This window comes from Lagopus muta, chromosome 1 (assembly GCF_023343835.1).
Source record: "Lagopus muta isolate bLagMut1 chromosome 1, bLagMut1 primary, whole genome shotgun sequence".
Taxonomy (NCBI): Eukaryota; Metazoa; Chordata; class Aves; order Galliformes; family Phasianidae; genus Lagopus; species Lagopus muta.
This window is the reverse complement of record NC_064433.1, coordinates 165,781,715-165,800,386: the sequence shown is the minus strand read 5'-3', so window position 1 is coordinate 165,800,386 and position 18,672 is coordinate 165,781,715. Positions and strand designations below refer to the sequence as shown.

The following is an 18,672-nucleotide window of genomic DNA, read 5'->3' as shown; positions in this document are numbered from 1 at the left end:
TTGTCACATGGAGCAACAAAAATCTCTTTTAGTGCACAAACTTGCAACTTAAATGAGGTAACTCCATTACACCTCTCACTGAAATCTGCATAAAAGAAGTTACAAAGTTACGGAAATCCAGTGGTACAATTACACTTAAGATAGAAACAATATCCATTTATCTCACCAGTCTCTGTAAATAAATGAACATTGGTTTTGTATATTAAAAAATAAATAAATAAAAAGCTCTGCAAAGGAGTACTGTTAATTAGCAGTATGTACATAACGAGCATGAACAACCTCTCTAGCTTTCCTGCAACATTCCAGATAACACAGTAATTTATTTTTTCAGCCTTTCCAACTTTTCATCACTGGCCCTCAGATGATGCAATAGCCCAACTCCTCAGGTGAAAATATAAGTTTCAGATGAATCAGGAACGTGTACTGATCCATGGAGAATCAAAGTATGCATGAAAGAAAAAGAAAAAATGACACATGCTGTGGATAACAAAAAGAAATTATCACCTAGGTGAATGGCAGAGTGCAAAGCAGAAACAGCTTTCTGTGTTAACTTCCAATCCAGCCTTTCAAGAGATAGTGGCCAGATGATTTTGGTAAACCAAGATTTAACATAGAAAGCCCTAAGAAAGTAAATCTCCACATGAATTTCTCAACGTGAAGTTTGACTGCACCTCCTGTATTTGTTTGTTTTACACCTCTCCTAATGTAGGGGATATAAAAAATGTTTTAACTCACCTGAAACGCAGTTAAAAATTATGAAATACTCTCATATTTTGCTTCTAACTCAGACATATAACAGCTATCATTAAGAACACTTTACGTATAAGCAAGAAGGAATTACTGCTGTAACTTGGAGATAAAAGTTTTCAGTTGTTAGTTTGATCGTTTCTGTCATTTGCAGGCTGGGTATTTACAAAACTGAAAACAGGACCTATATTACAAAACCTTCTTCCTGCCACTGGTTAACATGGCTGATTTCCTATTTTCTCAGTGAAAAGGTTGATTGCACGAGGACCAATGCAAACAGTAGGATCCAACAACACCAAGCCGAATGGTACAGCTGATACACAGGAGGGAAGGGAAGCCATCCAGGGGGACCTGGACAGGCTAAAGAAGTGGGCCCATGAAAACCTAGTGAGGTTCAGCAAGGCCAAATGCAGAGTGTAGCACTTGGGCCAGGGCAATCCCAAGTGTTTATACAGACTGGGTGAAGAAGCCTTTGAGAGCAGCCCTGTGGAGAAGGACTTGGGGGTCCTGGTGGACGAGAAGCTGGGCATGAGCCAGCAGTGTGCGCCTGCAGCCCGGAAGGCCAACTGTGTTCTGGGCTGCATTAACAAAGGGGTGGCCAGCAGGGAGAGGGAGGTGCTTGTCCCCCTCTACTCGGCTCTTGTGAGGCCCCATCTGGAGTTCAGGTCTGGGGACCTCAGTACAAGAAAGATGCAGAGCTCTTGGAACAGGTCAAGAGGAGGGCACTAAGATCATCAGAGGGCTGGAGCACCTCTCCTATGAGGGAAGGTTGAGGGAACTGGGCTTGTTTAGCTTGGAGAAGAGAAAGCTCCAGGGAGACCTCATTGTGGCCTTCCAGTACTTGAAGGGAGTGTATGAACATGAGGGAAATGGCTGTTTATGAGGGTGGACAGTGATAGGACAAGGGGGAATGGTTTTAAACTGAGACAGGGGAGGTTTAGGTTAGATATTAGGAGGAAGTTTTTCACCCAGAGGGTGGTGATGCACTGGAACAGGTTGTCCAAGGAGGCTGTGGATGCCCCATCCCTGGGGGCATTCAAGGCCAGGCTGGATGTGGCTCTGGGCAGCCTGGTCTGCTGGTTGGTGACCCTGCACACAGCAGGGGGTTGAAACGAGATGATCACTGTGGTCCTTTTCAATCCAGGTCATTCCATGATTCTGTGATATATAGCTATTTGAATCAGAGATACCTCTTCCACAGGAGGAGTGTGTTCACCTGTATATAGCAGAGGAATCTGCCTTTAACAGAGATTAAAAACATAAAATTCAAGTCTTGCAAAAAAACAGTACTTTTCCTGAATATTAGAAAATAGTTTTTGTTATGATTGGATCACATCTCTGCTTTTGAAGTCTTCTGAGTATGAAAACATTGTGAAGGTGGTGAAGGCAGTTGTACTGTGCCTACTTAATAAGCCTTATCTGTGCAGACTGCAGTTGTTCAGCCTCCTCTGTAACATACAAGATTCCCATAGAGAAACCTGGTGCCTGACTTTTTCCCCCATCATAGAGACTGAAAGTCATTGAAGTAGGCAGAATGCCAACTCTACTCTCATCATATTGAGTCCACAGTAATACTCCACATATTTCATGCATTATATCCTCAAAACAATTTTTCATGTTTGCATGGGAATTAAGAGTCTGTAATTTTAATAATAAAAATGAAAAGTAAATTAGCTTACCCCAACAACCAGCTGAATTCACTTTATAGTAATTTGTTAATCCTCACAGTGCTCAGAAGAAGCTGGTAAGTAAATACCATTTCCATCTTTTAGAGATGGAAAAGAAAGATGCCATAAGCAAACACTTTTTTTTGGGTGGACTGCATGTCACAATAACACATATGAAATCCTGACCCATCAAAACACTGCCTAATGTAATTACATGACAAACTGGAGTCACATATTCTGCTGCTCTGATAATGGGTTGCATCTTCTCTATGATTCTTACAAATATTTGGAAATTTGCAAGTGCCAGAGACCTGAAAGGCAGCTGTGGATTGTTTCTTTTGATTCTAGGGATGTCAATAGGGCTTCCTCTCCTGCTGTTACCTGAATACTCTAAAGCCAGTCTATAGGGGACTGAAAGAAATAAAGGAACAAGGAAGTATTAATTAAGACCACAGATCATTTTAGATACCAGAACATTAAGTGACAGCTCAAAGAAATAGACGCAACTGGAAAAATATGCTGAAGTATACAGGCATATACCAAAACTCCTGACCAGGCAGAGCCAAAATGCAAAACAATGGAGACATTTATTTTCCAAATAACAGTTTGATGAGAAATGTGAGATGTCAAACACGTATCTAATAAGATTGGAAGTTGTATCCCAAGACAACAAGATTCAGAGTGCTGTGGAAACAAATGTCATTATAGCAATAACTGCTTTCTTTATTGAAAGAAAATATCTTGGAAAGATGCTCCTTATTAGTCATTTCTTCCCTTCAGATTTCTTCAAATGGCTGGGTATAGCTGCTATTTCAAAATTCAAGCTCTGAACAATCATTTTCACTGGAATACAATCAGGCACACTGTAAGTTATACAGTAGGCACGATTCATGTGCCAGCACAAAAAAAGGGACACTCCCATTAGAAGTTGTGCTTAAGTAAAATAGACAAGAGACGAACATTGGAGGGCAGTGGAAATAAAGGAGTTGTACGTAGGCAGAGTTATTGGTACCACTGAATGGGATTATAAAACAAAGAAGCTGCTCTTCATGAAATGAGATTCTGAAAGAAGATGCAGAAAATTGGGTAAGAACCTCTTGGTAAGAGCTTCTTCTGTGAACTACAGGACGGTGAAACAATCCATGCGTGGATGCTTCTCAGGAGGAAGCAAAGGTTCAGTAGGCATTCTGCCAACGCAATTCTCTGAGCACATTTTACTCAAACATCAGTAAGATGGGACAAGAATGAAGGAATTAAATGTCACTAAATGAAACACGAAGGAAATCTCACTTACAAAGAGGGGATTGTGAATAAATATGCAAATTTTCAAGAAAAAGAGTAATCACATCCAAATTTATAGAAATATCTTATGCTGTATTTTACCCTACAGTATAAAATCTTTCTATCTGTCCATCAGTCCTTTACAGTTAGGAATGCAATTGTCTGCCAAGGTCTGTGTTTTTCCAAGCCACATTAGTAGTACATTTTTCCAATAACCAGCTCAGTAAGAAACTTTTCTCATCGTCTGTAACATAGCTGCATTTTTTATTTATATTAAGTGCCAGCAAGTCTTAACTACCTGCTGGCAGAAAAATTAAGCAAGAGGAAATTAAAGTAGTTAAGGGAATTCATTTACAATCACAATTGGAAAAGTTTAATGTTAAATATTTAACAAAAGCATGTTCTCAATTCTTCAGTCAAGACAGAAGCTGTCAAATTATACCACTTCCTTATACCAGTAGGAAGCTTATAAGGATATTTCTAATCCAATATACCCCATACCAAGTCTAAGATTTGCCCTTAGATAGTTCTTAGCTACACACACATAAGAAAAATTCATTCTGCATATATTTCAATGTGCTGTATTGAACAAAATGCTCTCCTTTCCTCCCGCTCAAAAAAATTACAACTGTGATAGCTGATGACAAAGATAAGATAAAATAACTGGAAGCACAAATAGCATTGTTGCATAGCAACTGTTGATGTACATATGGTGATGTTTATGGAACAGAATGTAGTTCATATTTAATGCTAAAATAATACTGAAATCAGCCTAGACAGCCAGAGACAACTGTGCTCCGGATCCCTCTGCAGTCATCAGTGAAGTATTAGCTCAGACCTAGTACATGCAGTAGAAGATCAAGAAACTGCACATGCAGTAGAAGATCAAGAAACTGCACTTCATTAGACTCTGGACGTAACGAAGGGAACGTCAAAGAAGCTATTTCTGTCCATTAACTAACATAGGACAACCAGAGATACAGAGATTCAATGTGAAGTGCTGAGTTGGCCAGCTGGGTAAACTCCCAACAGCATCTTCTCTGATTACAAAGAATTTCAGATGCAGCTTCATCAACCCTCATTCATTTTCTGAATTAAAAAGATCAGAGAACATCCTGAGCTGGAAGGGTCCACAAAGATTGAGACCAACCCCTGGGTCCACACATTCAAATCATAGACCTGAAAGTGTTACTCAAATGCTTCCTTAACTCTGGCATTTTGGGGCTGTGACCACTGCCTTGGGGAACCTGTGCCAGTGACCGACCACTCTTTGGTGAAGATGGTCACAACATAATGGGGATCACAGGATTAGAGGACAGCAGACACAAAAGATCTGGAAAGGAAATATAAAGGAAATCCAATTGTTATATGCAATTTTCTCTGTTTTAGATTAAGTTCAGTCCTCAGGAAAGGTACTGAGTGAGAGCAATAGTGCAGAAAGCACTTTTTGGTCCATATTTTGTTCACATTATTCCTCAGATATATCCTTACAGATGCAACATCAGAAATGCCACTGGCGTAGCAGTTCTACACCAGCTTAACCACTGGACCATGTTTCAAATTAACATATCAAATCTGTAATATGGTGTACTTTGCAGAAGACAAAGCAGAAAGATCACCAACACTTTGCACAAAATATATTAATTATAATTTGAAAACAAACATTTGTCTGTGAGCAGAAGAATTTGCGCATTTCAATTTCCTCCAACTGCTTCTTACTATGGATTAACTGGTGTTTAAAGAGTTGTTGGAGCCTTTTTCCATGGCTGACACAACATTAAAGGATCTTTTCCAGTTGGACTCAGAGAGGGCAGCAGCATCTCATTTGGTTAGGGTACACTCTTCAGACACTTAAGTTTTCACAGGACTGAAATTGTCCATGGAGCTCAAAACATACTGGAAACAGGCATTCCAACACAAGAGTGGGTGCAGGAAGATGGTGTTGGTAAACAACCAGGATGGAACTTTGGATATATTTGTCATATTCTTTTATTTTTAAACAATCAAAAAAGTAAAGCAAAAAAGTACACTGATACTTATTTTTGATTGTATTGCCAATACCAGCTTTAACACAACATTAAAACTGTTTAGATATTTTGCACTAATTGCAAGCCATGCTTGCTATACCCAAGTAAAAACAGTGTTGACAGGTTCTGTGCTTATTCAGTGCTTCCATCCAAACATTTGCCATTCCAATAAACACTCTTTACTCCTAATTAATATTATAACTTCTTAATAGATTTACGGTCCTTGAGTAACACTTTGTAGTTACTAAGAAATGCTATTTTTTTAATCGATTAAATCAATAAAAGCAGGACAGTATCTTAATACCTAAAGGTTTCAGGACTTTGTATTACAGCTGGCAAAATGGAAATCATAGAATCATAGAATGCTTTGGGTTGGAAGGGACCCCAAGGATTATCAGGTTCCAACCCCCCTGCCACAGGCAGGGCAGCCAACCTTCAGATCTGGCACCAGACCAGGCTGCCCAGGGCCCCATCCAACCTGGTCTTGAAAACCTCCAGGGACAGAGCATCCACAACCTCTCTGGGCTCCTTCTCTTATGACTCCTTCTTTCTCCAACACCCAAAACATGACTATGTAACTTCAGTGGAAAACCTTACAGCACATGAGACTTATAAACAAGGCAGTCTGCTGAGCATACCATACACTATAACACCACCATGTAGCTTAAACCTAACATGGAATTTATTATCAATTACATAGATAGCTCCTGAGCTGTACTTAAGGCATGCAAGGCAACTGGTATTCAGCAAGAAAAAAAAAGCAACCTTACTGCTGCAGTGTTCAGTATTATGACCTTGTCAAGCTTTAACATACTTGAAAAGACAGTTTTATTTGCAGAAAATGTAGTAAACTGATGTGTTTATTGCTAAATTGAACCTGTTCAACTGGACTGAGGAGCAGTCATCATTTTTATGAAACTAAATCCACAGTTGAGACCGTGGTCTTCCCAAAAGCACATGGGAACACAAAAGCACTTTTCCAATGAAAAGTCTAAAAGAGAATGACAACATACTGCACTGTATGCTCTCTGTTCGTTTTAGCAGACCCACAGTTGAAATGCATAAGATAACACAAAAACAAACAAAAAAAAACAACAATGATGATACGTAAGCAGAAAACCACAAAATAAAGCTTAGAGCTTACTTCTCAGTCTTCTGGCCTTTACAGCATCCAGATCATTGAAATAATGCATACTAGGACTATAACAAATAACAGCAATTCTAATTTACCTGTTGAGCTTTCTGTGAACACTGTTAAGGTCTGTCCTCCCACACTTTGCAAAAGAAATGGATGCTCCCTTGGTGCGCTGACAGAAGCGGGCTTTCCTCCAATATCACTGATGCTTGCAAGCTCTTCATTCAAAGTAAATGACACCTAGCAGTCACAATTACCAAAGTGTTACTAAACAGACTCAGTTACACAGTTTCAAGAGTTACAGGGAGATACAAAGAGAGGAAAGGCAAGGAGCATAGAACATTTCTATTTCAAAAACACAGAGTGAGACAAGACTTCATACATGAATCTCCCGTTGAAATAAGGTATTACAAGTTTTCATGTATTTAGTAAAATTTACTCATCTTTTAATAACTTTATGACTTCTTTCACTCAAAGAATGTTTTCATTTCACTTACTAAAATCTAAGGCAAATAGCTTTTCAGACATCACTTAGTATGAGCACTTTAAAATGTTCCACACAGCCAGTTTATTCCTCAAGAAAGTGCTAATGTGCACAGCAAGTGTTATTAGCCTGGGAACTCTGAGCTGCATGTAGATTAGAAGTTCAAATACAGCTCCTTTGCTGTATTTACATCACAGGCCTAATAAAGATTCTGAGGAGGTACTGGAGTGACTGGGTAAGCAGAATCCCTAGCTGTGGGACATGGCAAGAAACCTGATGAAGGATTGTTCAGATCAGTATCACATACTTTTCCTGCACATCCTGCTCAGCCTCACTTTGCCACACAGCTCCAGCATCCCTGCAAAGCCAGCTGTTTTCTGGGGTTCCTCACTGCTGGGCTCTATGCATTCCACGACTCTCATCAACATCAAGGCTTGGGCAAGGGGCTCACAAAAATCAGGAAGCATGGCCCATATTCCAGCCTAGAAAAGTCCACCAAAACATGCAGACCTCCAGTAATCTCTCCACTTATTCTATAATTTGGACAAGTTCTCAAACGGTGAACACGGTTTGCTTCCCTGTCATAGGTTGGGCCAGAGCTTCTTCCAGTTCTGTGATTCTAAGCAAACTTCAGGAACAAAGAGATTTTATGGAAGTCATAGAATCACAGAATATATCTTGGGCTGGAAGGGACCCAACATGGATCAGTGTGAGCCCAACTCCTGGCTCCACTAAGGTCCATTCAAGATCAAACCCTATGTCAGAGAGCACTGTCCAAAGGTTTCTTGAACTCTGACAGCTCAGCCTCATGACCCCTGCCCTGGGCAGCCTGTTGCATGCCCACTGCCCTCCAGTGAAGAACCTTTTCCTAATACCCAACCTGACTCTCCCCTGAAAGGGAAATCCCACAGTAAGCATACTGGCAGAGGCATAAATAGAATTCTCTACTCTCAGCTGTGTGATGCACTGCTTTATCACAGGTTTAATGAAAAATACAATATTAGAAAACATCAAGTTATAAGCAATTCTTAGAGTTCAAAATATAACACATCCAGAGTCTTTGGATTTAATAGTTACTTACTTCTGTTCTTCCTTGATTTCTGCAAAAGAAAATATTTCATGTTTTAGTTTCTACTTCCACAAGCTTTGCCTTCCCCAATGAAAAAGCAAATTCAGATTCTAGCTTTGTTACTCATTTTGATTTCTGGGCTGCTCAATTGTTTTTGGATGCTGACACCCAAAAATCAATGGGAAAATTCAACAGGTGAGAACAGAAGCAGCAAAATAGCACATCAATAAGTTAAATGAGATTTTCCAGTTAGATGTGCATATTTCTTGGGTTTAAGAAATCAATCACCACGTTATGGGTTACAGCCACTCCCCAGTATAATTTCATGTATTTATGTATAATCAATATACAAGTGGGTTTTTTTAGTTTATAGAGAAATATGCACACAGTGTTTGTGAAAAAGTTATGTAACATAAGAGGTGCAACATTATCTATTTTACTGCAGGTAACTTAGAAGAAGTACACTGGCTAAGAACTGGAAACAGTGAAGGTACAGTAAAGGCTTACTTGGCAATCCTCAGCTTTCCCACTTCACCTCTTCCTGAGGCTTTACTCCACTGCTGAGACAAGTATTTGGGGACCTAAAAGACAACAGATTTCAAAAAAGCAGATTTTAAAATTCTGTATAAATTGTGTACGTGAACAAACTTTAAATGCTCTCAGACTGACCACTTTAGAACATAGTTTGAACTGCACACAGTAGACAATTTATTCCACTGGGAGAGGAAAAAAAGAATAAGAAAGCATTAAAATAAGGCCAGGTTAGAGTATGTTTGTCCCAAAGGAGGGATTAGCGTTGAACTATCTTGAATCTTGAACAAGCAGTAAAGGTGCCTCACAGCACAAGCAGCAAACCAACAAGCTGAAAGGTGGCTCATTTCTTTTCCTACTAACACAGCGTGAGCTGAAATCATGACCTGCCCCTCTGCTCTCTGGCCACAACAGACCAGCTCATTGCTGCCAGGTAACCCTGGTTCTTCCATGGCCAGCCTCACACCTCGCTGCAGCTGCCATGCTGCACACACACACTGTAGGTTTCCAAACACATCCTGGAGGGCAGGTGCACCTGCAACAGCACGTCATTTTTCTGGAGATAACAAGGCCAGAAGAACGTGGCCAGTGCTCAGCAGGGTTACCCAGGGGTACTGCTTAAAGACCAGACAAGCTTAAAGAAGATGAGTCACATTTTCTTCTGGGAAATCAAAATGTTAAGTGCTTCTGTCAGTAGCCTGTGCTGTCTCTGTTTAGCTGGCAAACAGTTCTAAAACAGAGTGGTGGCGTGAGGGCACATTTCCAGAGGACTTCAGAAAGTGCCACAGCCTTGTCCCAGAGAGCAGCACTGCTGAATTCAGCCCCAGGGCAATGGGAACAGCACTAGTCCTCCAGCCCATGCCTATCTTTCCTTGCCACAAGTCAGCCAAACCGTTATCAGCACAGTGCAATCACGTAGGATTTTTTTCCCCACCATTCAGCAATTATGGTGTCTTTCCAATGATGGCTTTTAATACAGACTGAACATAACATGTCACTATAATAAATGTGAGGTGGAGCAATTTACCCTCTACACACACAAGCTATTAGATATAGAAGTAACACATCAAAAGATGGAACACACACCTGTGGCAACGAGGACAATCTCATACCCGACAATTTGCAACTGTCTGTAAGATGGTTCAGGTGATATGGGAATTATGGATTGTGTTCAAAAGGAAATAGCTGAAAGCAGTCTAATTGAAGTTTCTACTTCCTACAAACTCCTCTTAAGTACAGATGTAGCAGTCACTGCAAGAACATTATCTCAAAAACCTGAAGCTTGGTGAACTGTTACAGGAAAAATCATTGTTCTGCACCAGTACCATGCACTAAAGAAGTGTTTCAGTATAGGAATTATGTACCTTCCTTCTTCACATACTTATGACGAATCGGGGCAAATCTGCACTTTTTTTTGCAGGAATGCTTCAGTTCATGTTACTGGCACAGTAAAGTTAATTCCAGCTGACACAGTCCACAGCTACTGAAAATATCTGTGCCCATGTAGGGAAACGTTGCAAGATGCAGACACTGAGAAACATACCACATTCTATTTGTGATATTTAGTTTCAAGCAGCAAATTGGCACTTTGTACTCTGATTGTGTCCTGCAGAGAATAAAAGTAAGCCAAGTTTTATTCCAGAGCTGAGGAAACTGGGCTAGAGAAGGATTTGGGAGTGTTGACAGTTGAAAGAATCAACATGAGCCAGCAATATGGGTTTGCAGTCCAGAAGGCCAACCATATCGTGGATTGCATCAAGAGAAGTGTGACCAGCAGGGAGAGGGAGGTGATTCTGCCCCTCTACTCTGCTCTCATGAGACCCCACCTGGAGTACTGCATCCAGTTCTGAGGCCCCAAATACAAGAAGGGCATTGGATCTGTTGGAGCTGATCCAGAGGAGGGCCACGAAGATGATCAGAGGGCTGGAGCACCTCCCCTATGAGGACAGGCTGAGAGAGCTGGGGTTCTTCAGCCTGGAGAAGGCTCCAAGGAGATCTTATAGCTGTCTTCCAGTATCTGAAGGGACCTGGTTACCTGGCGTAGGGAACCTGCTTTGGCAGGGGGGTTGGACTCGATGATCTCTGGAGGTCCCTTCCAACCTATAATTCTGTGATTCTTTGATTCTGTGACCTACAGAAAAGCTGGGGAGGGACTTCTTGTAAGAGCATGGAGCAACAGGATGAGAGGAAATGGACAGATTAAGACTAGATATGAAGAAGAAATTCTTTACTGTGAGGGTGGTGAGACACTGGAACACGTTGCCCAGAGAGGCTGTGGATGCCCCCTCCCTGGAAGCATTCAAGGCCAGGCTGGATGGGGCTTTGAGCAACCTGGTCTAGAGGGAGGTGTCCCTGCCTATAGCAGGGGGTTGGAACTAAATGATCTTAAAGGTCCCTTCCAGCCCAAACCATTCTATGATTCTATTCCAATTTGTCTGTTCTGACAAACAGTAATCTGCAAAGTTCTAAAGCTCAAATGAATTTAATAATAACCTTCCATTTAATAACCTTTCCGGGGGATCAGGCCTAACCAGCATGGGTTCGTGAAGGGCAGGTCCTGCCTGACCAACCTGATCTCCTTCTATGATCTAGTGACCCATCTGGTGGATGAGGGAAAGGCTGTTGATGTGGTCCACCTAGACTTCAGCAAAGCCTTTGACACTGTCACCCACAGCATTCTCCTATAGAATCTGACAGCCCGTGGCTTGGACAGATGCACTCTTGGCTGGATATGGAACTGGCTGGAGGGCCGGGCCCAGAGAGTGGTGCTGAATGGAGTTAAATCCAGACGGTGACTGGTCACAAGTTGTGCTCCCCAGGGGTTGGTGCCGGGATCTGTCCTCTTCAACATCTTTATTGATGACCTCGATGAGGGCATTGAGTGCACCCTCAGTAAGTTTGTGGATGACATCAAGTTGGCTGGAAGTGTGGATCTGCCTGGGAGTAGCGAGGCCCTACAGAGGGATCTGGACAGGCTGGAAAGCTGGGCTGAGGCCAATGGGATGAGGTTCAACAAGACCAAGTGCCGGGTCCTGCACTATTGCCACAGCAACCCCAAGCAATGCCACAGGCTTGGGGCAGAGTGGCTGGAAGACTGCGTGGAGGAAATGGACCTGGGGTATTGATTGATGCTCGGCTGAACATGAGCCAGCAGTGTGCCCAGGTGGCCAAGAAGGCCAGTGGCATCCTGGCTTGCATCAGGAACAGTGCTGCCAGCAGGAACAGGGAAGCGACTGTCCACCTGTACTCAGCTCTGGTGAGGCTGCACCTCGAGTGCTGTGTCCAGTTTTGGGCCCCTCAATGCAGGAAAGACATTGAGGCCCTGGAGCAGGTTCAAAGAAGGGCAACAGAGCTGGTGAGGGGTCTGGAGCACAGGGCTTATGAGGAGAGGCTGAAGGAGCTGGGATTGTTCAGTGTGAAGAGGAGGCTCAAGGGAGACCTCATTGCTCTCTGTAACTGCCTGAAGGGAGGTTGTAGTGAACTGGGGGTCGGCCTCTTCTCTCATGTAACTGGTGATAGGACCAGAGGGAATGGCTTCAAGCTGTGCCAGGGGAGATTTAGGCTGGACATTAGGAAATACTACTTCTCTGAAAGAGTGGCCAGGCACTGGAATGGGCTGCCCGAGGAGGTGGTGGAGTCACCGACCCTGGAGGTGTTCAAGGAACGTTTGGATTTTGTGCTGAGGGACATGGCTTAGTGAGAACTGTTGGTGATGGGTGGATGGTTGGACTGGATGATCCTGTGGGTCTATTCCAACCTTGGTGATTCTGTGATTCTATGTTCTTCCTTAACAAAAGTTAAGGAAGAACAGTTAAGGAAGCTGTTCTTGCTTAACAAAACAAACAAGCATAGAAAATATCTCTGAACTGGTGCTTAGCTCTTTCCCTTAGCCTCACTGCACCTTGACAGCTGCAGAACAGATAGACAGCAATGTCCTCCAACTTCCCAGCCAAACTCAGCATCAGTCCAGGTACCACAAGCTGCTAGCATTGGGTCAATCATGTCACAAGCACACAACAAAGCAATAAGTGAACACAACCTATTAAGATATATTTTATTCAGTTTTTGAAGTGGTAACTTTCTATAACGGGTTTCATGCCAAATCAGATCTCATTTTCTTTCTAGTAACACGATAAATGCTTTGATATGTGCTCTGGCTGACTCAATGGAAATATTGTGATGTGCTCATACCTCGTCAGTATCTAATTTATACTGCCAGGTAATGAGTAGATACGCATTCAGTATAAGTGGAAAAGGACTGAAGGACTCTGATGCCATTAAAATCACTGACTTGCTATACAATATGATCAGACAGGGAATTTATTCCGACTGAGAAGCTGCGGATCAATCATATTCCTTTCAGCTGCACAGACTCAAAGGATGCAATAAATCATCTTTCTGCCAGCCTATCTGAATCAATGGCTACTGTGCAAGAACGAGGAAAAAGGGTAATGAAGAACAACGATCAAAGGATTCTTTCTATCTGTACATGGTTACTTCAGTTAAAATTAGATGGCACGCTCAAAACCACAAGCTAAAATCTCCAGCTCCGTGCCAATGGCATAAGCAATCACAGGAAAGACAAATAATGTCTTACTTTGGTAGAGAATGCTTAACTGGAAAGTTCCTTTTAATCTTATCATGCTAAAAGTTGAACTTGCAGAAGCTAGTCCACTTTCAGAATCTTTAACGTACAGAAAACGTAGTAAGAACAACGCATAAAATCTCAAAATAATGTGCAGAAAACAAGAGCTTGTCCAGAACAACAAGAATTTTCTAAGAATCCTAACCAGGATTTGGAAAAAATGCACTCTCCCAGAAAGATTGAATTGTGGACAGAAGAACTGCCGTTCTGAAAGATTACTTGCAGTTCTTGAGACAAGCGGCCTTTATTCTGGGGCTCATAGGTGCAAATACTCTTTTCTCCATAAAGCATACAAGTGAATAAGGAGAAGGAATCAGAGGTACATCACTTCAAGACCTCTTAAGACTGCTGTTCTGTTCTTGCTGTTCACATCACAAGGACACCAGGGCTCCATCACAAGGGCCCTGCTCCATGCATCTCTCAGCTGCCCTTAGAGAAAAACACACAGGCAGCCCCTACCTCTAAGAAACCACTGACCATTTCCTCTCTGTGTACTTTGCTCTTTACATACATAGCTATCCTATCTGTATGCTGTACATACATCAGAAATCAAGTAAGAAGCTGAACTTAGTCTATGTTTCTGTTTTCTTTTATATTATTTCCTCTTTTGCACGTTCAAAACTATCATCTTTTTAAATATAAACCAATGCAGCAAATTAAAAACAAAACCACAAAAACACAGACAGAAAAAGAAATTAAGAACTCCAATGCCTAATACTAAATGGACTTTACTTTGCTCTATATATTACTTCTCTTTGTAGCTTTTACATCTTGCTATGGTTTACCAATGTTAGCAATTTTCTAATATTTTTTTATTTATGCAAGATGACAGCCAAATTATTAATTCAGACCACGTGCATGAATACATACCTGCACGAACCATATTTAGGTGTTCCTTTAATTCAGTTTTCTCATTAAAGCAGGCAGCACCCTGTGCTGTAAGAGCAGTGTCAGCTGCAAGCACTGATGTGCCTGAACATTCCTGTCTTGCTTCAAGAACCACTAAACCATATCAGACTAAAAGACAGGAATTTTTTCACACACAGAGGGTGGTGACACACTGGAACAGGTTGCCCAAGGAGGCTGTGGATGCCCCATCCCTGGAGGCATTCAAGGCCAGGCTAGATGTCGCTCTGGGCAGCCTGGTCTGGTGGTTGGTGACCCTGCACATAGCAGGAGGTTGAAATGATGATGATCTTTGTTGCTCTTTTTAACCCAGGCCATTCCATGATTCTAAGACAACTGAGTTCAGAATCCTTTCCTAAGCTGCAATCAACTGCAGGCACATATGGAAGAGCAGAAAACATCAGAAGAACAGATATTTCCACAGCACGCTCTTCTGGTTTCTGTGATTTTTTACTCAATGGTCTTGAAAGCATCTTCATTTATAATATCTCAATACAGTATGCTTGCACCCATCTGCCTAATGGATTTTTCAGTTTCTGCAAAGGTCTGACAGTCACATCTTCCTACTTCAAAATGTTGCAGAACTTAAATACACATTGTGCAAAGCAGTACCTGATTTGTCTGCTCTGAATGCCCACCAAATGAATTAATTTGTCACTCCCCTCATTATTGTGTTAGAGCTGATTCTTACCCGTTCACCTTCTCCTGTTCACTTTTTTCCCTAGTCTCATGCAGTTATTCACTACTCTTAGACATCTGTAGGACTGACAATTAATCATGTTCTCAGCCTGAACGATAATAGCATATTGAGGAGTTCCCCCACACAGATATCATTCCTCATTCCTCAAGCTCTTCTCTGACCTTCTAAGCCTGTTATGTCCCTCTCACTGCAGGGATTATAAGGCCAGGTACAGGCCATACAGTGGCATGATATTTCATCTTTTGTTCTCTGTGCTGTTTGTAGTCATGCCTAAAATTGAATCTGCTTATTTGGCTGTTACTGATGTGGCATTTTCACAGAGCTATCCACACCTACTGTACAATCACAAGCTTCTGACTCAAGGACAACATGCAGGAGAGATCCAACCATTGTGTAAGAATAATTAGCATAGCTTATGTATGTCAGCTTACATTTCTCATCTCCAATTTTCATTTGTCATTTCACCTTCTTGTCTATCAGTGTCATCATATCATTCTGCAGCTTTCTCTGTCACCTCTGATTTCTAACTCCGTGGATAAGCGATTACAATGTCTACAATTTCCTGAAAGAAGGTTGTAGCAAGGTGGGGTTCGGCATCTTCTCCCAGGTAACAGAGATAGGATGAGAGGTGATGGCCCTAATTTGCTCTACAGGAGGTTCAGGTTGGATATTAGGAAAATTTCTTCTCAGAAACAGCAGTGAGGCATGCCTAGGGAACTTGCTGCCTAGGGAGGTGGAGTCACCATCCCTGGAGGTGTTTTTGAGGAATGTGCAGATGTGACAATGAGGGACATGGTTGGGCATCATGGCAGCTCAAGTACGTGCTACACCTCTCACCACTCAAAACCAGCGCTTGGGAACTGTCGCGTCTTTACATCTTCCTTCACACTAAAGCACCACGCCTGTTCCTTCTGCTTCTGAAAGAGGAGGAGAGCGGCGTTCTCCCCAGCCCTGGAGGCACCCGAGGCCAGGTTGGATAGAATAACTCTCCTCACTCCCCTCGCCCCGGTCTCGCCGCACTTACCGGCAGCGCCTCAGGACGGCCGCACAAGGCCCTGCCGGGCCCACGGCGCCGAACGCGGCCCGGCTCAGCGCAGCAAGGCCTCGGAGGCCACTCACCTTCACCAGCCACATGCCCGTGTTCTGCTTGGCCCCGGTGAGGTCCAGCTCGCCCTTCTCGCTCATGGCGGCGCAGCAGCCGGGCCGGACTGGCCTCACACGCAGGACGGCTCCTCCTGCTACCACTGTACCCGCCCGGACCCGCACGGCAGCGCACAGCCGGCAGACGGTGGCCCGCGGCGGACAAGTTACTCCGCCCGCGAATGGCGGAGAGGAAGGGCGGAGCGGCCGCGGGTTCGAGTCCCCGCCCCGGCGTGTGACGGCCACACAAAATGGCGGGCAGGGTGCGTTGTTTTCCTTCGAGAGTTGTGGGGTGAACTCGGGAGTTCCGATCTATCCACGTAGCTTCGGGTTCTGGAGGAAACGCTGGAAGAAACAATGAGATGGGTTGCATAAAGGAGCCCAGAGGGAAAGTGAAGTGGTTGAGATGGGTCATTAAAGAAAAAAATGTGTTGTGTTGTCCTCGTTTCCTTCAATCTGTTATCAGCAGATCGTTATCAGATATATGTGTGCTGCTACACAGCAGCCCAGGCAATGTGAAGGGAGCAGAAGAGAGAAGGCAGAGTGGGAAGCATTGGACAGAGGTTCAGCTGGGTGTGAAACTGGATGCTTCATCACAGGGCACTGCAGCCAAGGGTAGTGGGGCAGAGGATGAGGAATGTGCTAACCTTCACATGTATGAATGTATGAAGGAGGAGGGAGATTTGTTCTACGAGTCCCCCATGGATAAAAAATGAATAATTGTGCTTAGCTTTCTGAAAAAGGCTCTTACTTCAAGTAAGAAGGTTGCCCAAGGAGGGGGTGGATTCTCGAACACTAACAATTTCTGGCTTTTGTGCAGTTAATTCTGCTTTGAGAAGGGGTACTGGATTTAAATACTCTACTGGATAAAGAGTGCATTTACACTGATGAAGAGCATCACTTGTCAGTTTGCTTTTGGATGCTGTTTCACTGCTTCTCTGTGCAGTACATAGGACAGTTTGTTCCCTGAGTCTCTTTGAGAATGGCCCAATGAAATTTCTCTAGTGGAGACCCAAAGGCCTGGCTGAGCATCCACCAAGGCAGAGATGCAGCCCACAACCTCACTGACAGCTTAACTCTGTGAAACACTGCACCCACACCTACAGCCGAATTCTCTCAGGCCATTTGTCAGCATATGTCCCACCCCTTGCCCTACTGCAAAATACCCAGAGGTGGCTCTGGCAGGAGTGAGGTGCTCTCCAACACTGTTTGCTCCTTGGACAAATAGCAAATTAGTGACAAACTTATCTCCACTTTTCAGGTCTGTTTGCATGCTCTGATCACACCTGCCACCTCTCTGAAAAAATAAATAAATAAAACAGAGAAGTGGAGTGAATTTTTCTAGCATGAGTGACATCAACAGCATGGTGTCATGACTGGTGGTTTCATGTTGTGTCTCATCCCCACCCTAGGACCAGCAATTAGCAGAGAGGAGTGTGGTTTACAAGTGGCGCAGGGCCATGTGAAGGCAGCATGAGGAACGGGCTCGTGATTTGCTGCAGAAGTTTCTCCATGGGGAATCTTCGATCTTATCCCAACACAAAAAACCAATAGTGAACACGTCTGAGAGAGCCTGGCTATTGCAGTGGCTCAGCTGGTAAACCAGCACAGAAAGCGGCAAGCCCGGGATTTCTTCTTGGTTGCTCCCTCCAGGCAGCCTCTCCAGACCCGTTTCCATGGAAACTAAATTTAAAGGGACAACAAGAAGGAAAGGCAAACTTTCATTAATTCCTCATTTAAAATCTGAACCTTATGTTTGCCACAGAGACATTTCACACCATGGAGGAGGATCTGGGGGCCAGCTGCCGAGGAGTGGAGCTGTGCATTAATCGCCAATTTTCTTCTTGTTTGCATGGAAACAGATGTTGTGTCTAAGAAAATAGATGGCAAAATTCAGTCTGGGCTGCATTAGGCAAAGTATCAGCTGCAGGTCAAGGGAGGTGATCCTTCCTTTCTGTTCATTACTGGTGAGGCTGCACCTGAAGTGCTGGGTGCAGTTCTGTGCCTCCCAGTTCAAGAGGGACTTGGACATAGCAGAGCTCCTCTCCTGTGAAGAGAGACTCAGAGAGCTGGGGGTGCTCAGCTGGAGAAGAGGAAGCTTGGGAGGGGGGAATCTCACCAATGTCTACAAATACCTGGAAGGAGAGTGCCAAGAGGCAGGATCCACTTCTGTCAGTGGTGCCTGATGCCAGGACCAGAGGCCATGGGCACAAACTGGAGCACAGGAGGTTCCCTCTGAATACCAGGAGCCCTTCTGTGTTGTGCAGTGATGGAGCACTGGCACAGGCTGCACAGAGGCTTTGGGATCTTCCTGGGGATCTCCCAGGGCCACCTGGACAT

General features: G+C 43.4%; 1 protein-coding gene across 1 annotated transcript in view; it reads right to left on the bottom strand.

The window, feature by feature from the left end:
* Nucleotides 1–17,846, bottom strand: part of GTF2F2 (general transcription factor IIF subunit 2) — a 90,774-nt gene extending 72,928 nt beyond the window's left edge. Inside the window, exons 1-5 of the mRNA XM_048964266.1 lie at nt 17,778–17,846; nt 16,312–16,644; nt 8,918–8,991; nt 8,423–8,441; nt 6,953–7,097 (exon numbers count right to left, since the gene is read on the bottom strand). Of these exons, the coding sequence (XP_048820223.1) occupies nt 6,953–7,097; nt 8,423–8,441; nt 8,918–8,991; nt 16,312–16,644; nt 17,778–17,846 (640 nt within the window). The remainder of the gene's footprint in view (nt 1–6,952; nt 7,098–8,422; nt 8,442–8,917; nt 8,992–16,311; nt 16,645–17,777) is intronic.
* Between the last annotated feature and the right edge of the window lie 826 nt (nt 17,847–18,672).